Source organism: Rhinoderma darwinii, chromosome 10 (genome assembly GCF_050947455.1).
Source record: "Rhinoderma darwinii isolate aRhiDar2 chromosome 10, aRhiDar2.hap1, whole genome shotgun sequence".
In the NCBI taxonomy this organism is placed as follows: Eukaryota; Metazoa; Chordata; class Amphibia; order Anura; family Rhinodermatidae; genus Rhinoderma; species Rhinoderma darwinii.
In genome coordinates, this window is record NC_134696.1 from 95392926 (window position 1) to 95401449 (window position 8524).

General features: G+C 43.3%; 1 protein-coding gene across 1 annotated transcript; it reads left to right on the top strand.

Annotated features, from left to right (window-relative positions):
- LOC142661584 (sperm acrosome membrane-associated protein 6-like) lies at window positions 1-3672 on the top strand. Its single transcript, XM_075839010.1, has 8 exons — window positions 1-1112; window positions 1351-1425; window positions 1520-1597; window positions 1725-1757; window positions 1867-1944; window positions 2035-2138; window positions 2265-2424; window positions 2645-3672. Exons 1-8 carry the CDS (start codon window positions 902-904, stop codon window positions 2881-2883), a joined length of 978 nt encoding a protein of 325 aa, XP_075695125.1. The 5' UTR covers window positions 1-901; the 3' UTR covers window positions 2884-3672.
- Window positions 3673-8524: the final 4852 nt, after the last annotated feature.

Below are 8524 nucleotides of genomic sequence, written 5' to 3' on the forward strand. Positions count from 1 at the left end.
ATATTTGATCATTTGGCATCTATTGCTGGTTTATAAGGAATCCCAGTGTCCCAGTATAATGAAGTCATAGCTTATAACTAGATTGTTGATATGGTCACTCTCGGGCTATGGAGTCAGTCAGCTCTTATATTGAATGGATGGACTGTTATCATTTGCACTTGTAGAGGAGCAGTTCCAGTAATAACCACTAGAGGCAGAGCTTGATGGTCCGAGGCCAAAAGGCAAAACATCTGCACCAAAGGCCCCACCTCCATCGGGTGTCATGTATAGCACTGCTGTCACCTTATATGCCCCACTTTGGCACTAGAGCCCAAATATAAATAACACCTCTGTACCCCTATGGCTATGCCAATGATAAGTATATATTATTATACTGATGTTTAGAAGGTTCCAGAATATTCTATTATAGGTTTATCAAATGTGAAGTCTTACTATAAACCCAGTAACATGCTATTGTGATGTCACCGGAGTATAGAATATGGCGCTGGGCACAGATCGGTCACTCGTCAGCTGGATGTGACACAAGAGTACCGGATGCCTTGAAGTCACTAGAAAAGAATATATTATAGAATTACATTATCGGCAATTCTCTAATATAAAGTTATTATTGGTAACATTTCCTTTATAACCAGGAGGGATCCTATAATAACCTGCAGAACCATGCGGAATATCAGGCGGCATATACAGCAGTCTGTATTCTGTCAGTTTAGGGACCCCAGGGGCTATGATATTTGATGTCTTTATCTCATGTCACCCTATCGGCCACAACCTGTATATAGTGAATAGATAGAAGGAACAGGCCTCGGACAATGGATCCTATTCCCCTGCAGCAAAAATCTCCTCATCACATTTCTCTGTTTTCTCAGGTTCGCAAGCTGAAGTGATTTTGTGACGAAACGTCATGCGATTCATTACTTTGTACTATCTGCGGCTGCAGATAGTAATTCTTCTATGTGGAGCGGAGGTGGTGACATCTTGCCTCAACTGCTTCACTACTCCAGCAGACAGAGCCAGTATCTGCCAATATCCTGTCTCGCTGAAGAAGATGGAGGCCATAGACTGTCTCCAGAGGCTTCACAGGGGTTTCGAGCCCCTGACTGACACCGTGATAGGTAACTATTATCTGCTGCTATTTCTCATCACACCTTCATCTTATACATAGAACATGTCATCTCAGTATTGAGCTATTGTCCTGCTAGACTGAAGCGTCACTTGTAGCATTAACAGCAGTCAGAGCAGGAAATCTCTTGTACATAATATTCACCCAGGAACCCCATCTCCATCATAGATCACTTTATACAATGTCTGCAGGACCCGGCATAAATCTCATGTGTCTTCTTCTCTTTACAGCCTTTTCCCAGATACAAAGGATCAGATTGTATCTGAAGGGCTTCGAAAAAGAAGTCAAACAAATCAGCGAATTATGTAAGTTCATTAAATCTCACATTTTTCTCGAACTTCTTTTAAAACATCAAAATTCAATGTTTATCTCTCTCTATTTATCTCGAATTTCTTCTAGACTTTCCGCCATCTTGGGTGGAACAATTTGAAATCAAAATCTCTGAATTTGTTAAAGGCGTAAAAGACCGTGCCGCAAGTAAGTAACTAAAGATCCTCAGATACAGACAGTACATATGTTCTATATATTCTCCATCATCTCTTGTCTGCTCCCCCTCCCCCACACAACATAATTCAGCCTTAACCGTATCTGTTCCTTCCATTAGGTCATACAGCGGCAGAATGCAAACCTCCATGCGGTGAGTAATGCCATTAGACAGGATGATACGTGTGACCTCCGTTATGTACATGGGGGGTCTTCATTTACCTCAGACATGTGACCCCTCTCTCTCTGTGTTTTTTCCGCAGGCCTTCAGAAAGAGGCCCGAGTCTTTAAATGCAGCCGATGTGCTGAGGAGGATTGCCAGCTCCCCGTGACCTGTCCCAGTATGTTTATATCATCAATTTATAAATCTCATGTAAAGCTGTTAGTTTATAGTTGTGTTAGACCATTGTTTCCCTTCTCTGTCTTTTCAGTTGAGGAAATGCATGTGATAGAGCTGGAAAAGACCATCATCCACTGCGGGTCGTCCTTTCCCCTTCCCGACTATGCGACAGTCGTCTGGAAGTACGCCAAAAACGTAAGTATTCAGGTTACATTTATAACCATTATATTACAGTACAAAGACCAATCCATAATCCCCCCTCGTTCCTGCTCCACATATGAGGAATGTCTTCTCTGATGTCATCAACGTTTTCATTTATAGATGAAGGCGACTGATTTAGGATATTTCAAAGACATCTATAGTGGGGAAGACCTATTTGTGATGATTGAGCCTACACGAGCCAGCCACAAGGGGACTTATGCCTGCGAGGTCACGGATGAGGATGATGACATCATACTCCGCCAATTCTACTATCTGGATGGTAAGACTTCTGAAAGTGTTTAGTCTCTCAAATATTTTATTTTCTAGAATATTCTCATGTCACATAAATGTATATACTAGATCAGCGACTCCTCCCGCCTCTGCACTGCTCTTACAGTAAAGAATTCTTTCTGAATATCTATGTCTGTCTATGATCCAGCGCTGCTTATACAGAAGACGACATTCTCATTATTTACTTCTATTTATCTTCTGTATTTCAGTGACACCGACTGATACAAGGGAAGCCTCCGAAGTAGAGCGATACTTCCGTCATGCTCTGGAATCAACAAAAATACCAGAGGAGGAGGAGGTAATTATTAAACATGTACCCTCCACCCTGGAGAAAATCCAAACATTCTTCCAGAGCTACATCCTCTATGCCATCTATGCCGGAGTCTGCTGCCTGATAGTAACGTTATTGGTTGGAGCCCTGTGGCGTTATGCCCTCAGTGTGGACTAAAAAAAAAACTACAAAAACATCAAGAACCATCGTCCCGTCAGGGCATTATCATATGGAGCCAAAAACATCTGGAGTCAACAACAACAGACTCTCAAGAAAGACCATGGGTATTCCTCAAGCCTGGACACGAACCCTATCATCAAAGCAGCGCACACAAAAGAGACCGTGAATAATGTTCAGGATGAAGGTAAGGAGGTCACCACCTAATCAAATCTAACCTGCAACAAAACCATCACTGCAGGGGCACAGTGGGAACCGCTCAAACCTGGACAAGACCTTTTTCACCGGTCAAAGCTGCGCACTCTGAAGGGACCTGGAAATGTTCAGGAAAGTGAGGAGAAGAACAACACCCAAGTACTGAAACCTGCATCATAATATCTGTGCAGGCTTATTACCAAAACCCTACGGCTCAAAAACAAATAAAAAAAAGTAAGAGGCAAAGTGGGAACCCCTCAAGTCTGGACAAGACCCTTATCACTGGTCATTGTGGAGCGCCCTAAAGTGACCCGGAAATAATATTCAGGAACAAGAGGAGAAAAACTCCCATTTACATCTAACCTGCAGCAGAACCAACGCTGCAGAGTCACAGTGGGAACCCTCTGGCCTGGATATGACCTTTATCACCGGTCATAGGCGGCGCACCCTAAAGAAACCTGGAAAAGATGTTCAGAAAAAAGAGGAGGACACCACCATATCACCCCTTACCTGCAGCATTATATCTCTGGCAGGGTTATTACCTAACCCTATTCTTATCTGAATATCTCTAAAATAAAAACGAAAAAACTTAAATTGTGTTTTATTTAATAGCAACTTAAATAGGTTCCCCAGCCTTACGTACACAGTCAAGTCCCATAATTATGACCACCGGGTAAAATTCAGAGTAACCGCCGTGTGCAGTATGGACAGCAGATAGACGGGCTGGGAGTGACTCAATAAGGTGCTGGTAGGTTGTCTCCGGTATCTGGAGCCTCGCTGACTGCAGAGCATCCCACATTTGCTGGAGGGTCTGTGGGGGAGGATCCATAGAGCGAACAAGACGATTGAGGTCCCACAGATGTTCAATTGGGTTCAAGTCTGGTGAATTAGCGGGCTAGGGAATACTCGGAAGCATGGGCATAGCTAGGTGTTTAGCACAGGGGGGGGGGGCAAAACACGTCTGAGTGGGCCTCAACCCAGTTGGTTCCCCCGAACGCATGTAACACACAGGATCAAGCTATTACCGATCACATCTAAGGCTTCGTTCACATCTGCATCGGGATTCCGATCATGGGTTCCATCAGATATTTCCGTCAGGGGAACCCATGAACGGAACCCGAACAGAAACCAGATGGAAATCATAGCTTTCCGTTTGCATTACCATTGATTTCAATAGTAAATGCTTCCATTGCTAATGGTCTCCGTTTGTCTGTATTCCGTAAGGTTTCCATTTTTTTGCCGGAATCAATAGCGTATCCGATTGAAATCAATGGTAATGCAAAGCTATGGATTCCGTTCATGGGTTCCCCTGACGGAAATATCTGATGGAACCCATGAAGGGAACCCTGATGCAGATGTGAACGAAGCCTAAATTCATAACTTAGATGTTATCGATAACCATGTGTCAGAGACACGCAGCACCCGCTGTCACTGAACCAGTCAGTCCCCCCGGCCTTGACGTATTCAGGTCTAAACGCTAGATACAGCTGCTTTGTATACAGGATACAAAGCAGCTGTATCTCAAAAAGTTAAAATAAGTTTTAATAAAAACGAATTCATATATATATATATATATATATATATATATATATATATATATATATATATATATATATATAACTGACAGAGTAGTTTTCATTAGAACTTGTTGCAGACCTCTCTGAAAGTGAATGAAAGAGTATATAACTCCATCATCCCTGTGTATACCAACCTTAATTCCTGTTACTGTATATACCCCCGCCATCATCCATATATACAGGGATGATTGCTGGTATATACAGGGATGATGGAGGTTATTATATACAGGTATGATGGAGTTTATATACAGTGATGATGGCTGGTGTATACACGGATGATGGAGGTTATTATATACAGGGATGATGACTGGTATATATAGGGATGATGGGGTTTGTATACAGGGATGATGGGGGTTATATACATGGATGATGCCTGGTCCAGCCATCATCACTGTATATAACACTCACCATCCACATATATAACCCCCATCATCCCCGTATATAACCCCCACCATCCCAGTATATACCAGCCATCATTCCTGTATATACCAGCCATCATCACTGTATATAACCCCCATCATCCTTGTGTATACCAGTCTGGATTTTTAATATATATATATATATGTACATATATATATATATAAATATATATATATATATATGTATATATTATATATATATATATATATATATATATAGTAATGGTGGGTGGTATATGCAGGGATTATGGTGGTTATATACGGGGATGATGGGGATTATATACATGGGTGATGGGGGTTATATACAGGGATGATGGAATTTATATACATGGATGATGGGGGTTACAAACAGGGATGTTGTCTGGTATATACAGCGATGATGGTTGGTATATACTGGGATGATGGGAGTTATATACAGGGATGATGGGTAGTCCAGCCATCATCCCTGTATTAACCCCCATCGTCCCTGTATATATCAGCCATTATTTTCGTATATAAACCCTATCATAACTGGATCCATCGGGGAGGGGTGCTTACTCTGCTCCTGGTGGGCAGCGGCAGAAGCAGGCTCTCGCCTAGTGCGTGGTCATAATGAGAGCAGGGGAGTGATGGGAGCAGCGGGAGTAGAGGTCCTCACCATCTCAGTGGGCCCGAGGCTACCACCCCCCCTGCCCTCCCGCTAACTACGCTACTGCTAGGAAGTCTTGGTCGTGCTCTTCTAACCACTGTCGGACATTTCTAGCCGTGTGACATGTCGCATTGTCTTGCTGCAAGATTCCATCTGCCCCAGGGAAGACAAACAGCATGTATGGGGGGACGTGATCTGCAGTGATGGATTCATACCCAAATCGGTTCAGAGCCGTCCACATGGATGAGTGGCCCAGAGAATGCCAGGAAAATATTCCCCATAATGCTGCTGCCACCGGCTTGTGTTCTTCCAGCAACGGTTGCCGGGTGTTTGTTCTCTGATATTTCTCGCCTGACACCACAACATCCATCTGTTCTATGTAGCAGAAAACGTGACTCATCGGAGAAGACAGCCCTTTGCCAATTATCAGTGGTCCAATTCTGATACTGCCGTTCAAGTTGAAGCCTTTTTCTCCCGTTGCACCTTTGTTACATAGGAGCAGTGACCATGCGTCGGGTTCGGAGCCCCATACACAGTCGGGTTGACTGAACTGTTGTTTTAGACACGTCTGGTAGCCCCCTGGTTGACATTCAGGGTGAGCTGCTCCACTGTAGCGTGTTGTTCGGCCCTCGCGCACCTTCTTAGCCAACGTTCACCTCCCACACCAATGGCACGTGGTGCTCCGCAGTTTCCATGTCGGTTATTCCCAATGGTGTAATTTGTCCACTCACGATACACTGTCACCACTGCAGCACGTGAACAGGTCACACACTGCGCTGTGTGAGAAATACCGCCACCCTGGCCCCGAGAGCCAATAATCAGCCCTTTTTAGAATGCTGATAAATCACCCCTTTTACCCATGAGAACAGCGAGTGATATGTGATCAGACAGACTATCCCATACCTTATATACCCACCAAGCCCACCACACATCACTTCCTTCATGGGCTAAACACTGCCGACGTCAAAATTAGTAGGTGGTCATAATAATGTGACTCGACTGTGGTCTGTAGCATGCATATAGTGCATAGTAATAGGGGTCTCTAACCTACATATAATATTTAGTAGGGGGGTCTCTAGTCTGCAAATAATACATAGTAATGGGGGTCTCTAACTTGCATATAATATATAGTAGGGGGGTCTCTAGTCTGCATATAATATATAGTAATGGGGGTCTCTAACTTGCATATAATATATAGTGATGGGGGTCTCTAACTTGCATATAATATATAGTAGGGGGGTCTCTAGTCTGCAAATAATACATAGTAATGGGGGTCTCTAACTTGCATATAATATATAGTGATGGGGGTCTCTAACTTGCATATAATATATAGTAGGGGGGTCTCTAGTCTGCAAATAATACATAGTAATGGGGGTCTCTAACTTGCATATAATATATAGTAGGGGGGTCTCTAGTCTGCATATAATATATAGTAATGGGGGTCTCTAACTTGCATATAATACATAGTAATGGGGGTCTCTAACCTACATATAATATATAGTAGGGGGGTCTCTAGTCTGCAAATAATACATAGTAATGGGGGTCTCTAACTTGCATATAATATATAGTGATGGGGGTCTCTAACGTGCATATAATATATAGTAATGGGGGTCTCTAACCTACATATAATATATAGTAGGGGGGTCTCTAGTCTGCATATAATATATAGTAATGGGGGTCTCTAACTTGCATATAATATATAGTCTGCAGACTTTTTTTTCTTCGGTTTCTGGCACATAAAGTAGCTGACCGCCATCATTGTAAGCCATTTAAAACTCTTAGGTGGCTGCATTTTTGGTCACCCGGTCATCCAGGAGCTCCTCCTTCATCCCTCTTTCAGGTCTTATTGGCAGTGAACCTAAGTTAGAGAACTAGCCTCTTTGAGGTTTTGTATCAGAAATGCTGGGCCATTGGATACTTTCATTGGTAATACAGTAGGATTATTTTTGCCCATTGTTGGATTACGAGCAGTTCCAGATGATCAAATTCTGGACTAAAAAGGCAAAAATGACCAGACAGACATAGATACCTTATTATTTTGCTACGTATACTTTTAATATTTCAGAAAATTAGTACGTAGTACGCCAAATAATGCTCTGACAGCTGGCGACAATTGTTAATGGTATCGTTAAAGTGTAGCTAAACGTTTGACAAACTTCTGACATGTCATAGTGTTATGTCAGAAGTTTGGATTGGTGGGAGTCCGAGCACTGAGACCCCCACCAATCGCTAGAACGAAGCAGCTGAAGTGCTCGTGTCTATTCGGCTTTTTCCGGAAATAAATGTATAGTGTACGGACTCAATAGAAAGTCTATGAGCCCGTACTCCGCTACATCGGCTTTCCAACACCAAGTCATGACATGGCCCCCAAACCATCACTGACTGTGGAAACTTCACACTGGACCGCAGGCAACATGGATTGACGTCTCTCCACTCTCCACTCTCCACTCTTCCTCCAGACTCCGGGACCTTAATTTCCAAATGAAATGCAAAGTTTATTTTCATCCGAAAACAGGACTTTGGACACTGAGCAGCAGTGTTGGTCCACTGTTTTATATCAAGTCCAGAGTCAGCACAGCGTCTAGCAGGACATTTCCCAGCACTTCATGCTTCCCTCTGCTGACAGCTTTATGGAGATGATGATTTCATTTTCCAGCAGGACTTGGCACCTGCCCACACTGGCAAAAGTACCAATAGGGTATTGTCAAGAGGAAGGCAGCAGACCCAACAATGCAGACGAGCTGAAGGCTGCTATCAAAGCAACCTGGGCATCCATAACACCTCAGCAGTGCCACAGGCTAATTGCCCCCATGCCACGCCGA

Bases quoted from the DNA above. Each gene is read 5' to 3' on its own strand.
- LOC142661584 (XM_075839010.1), top strand. From the start codon at position 902: ATGCGATTCATTACTTTGTACTATCTGCGGCTGCAGATAGTAATTCTT. The intron at 1,945-2,034 runs GTATGTTTATAT...CTGTCTTTTCAG, and splicing joins GCTCCCCGTGACCTGTCCCA to TTGAGGAAATGCATGTGATA. The intron at 2,139-2,264 runs GTAAGTATTCAG...TTTCATTTATAG, and splicing joins TCTGGAAGTACGCCAAAAAC to ATGAAGGCGACTGATTTAGG.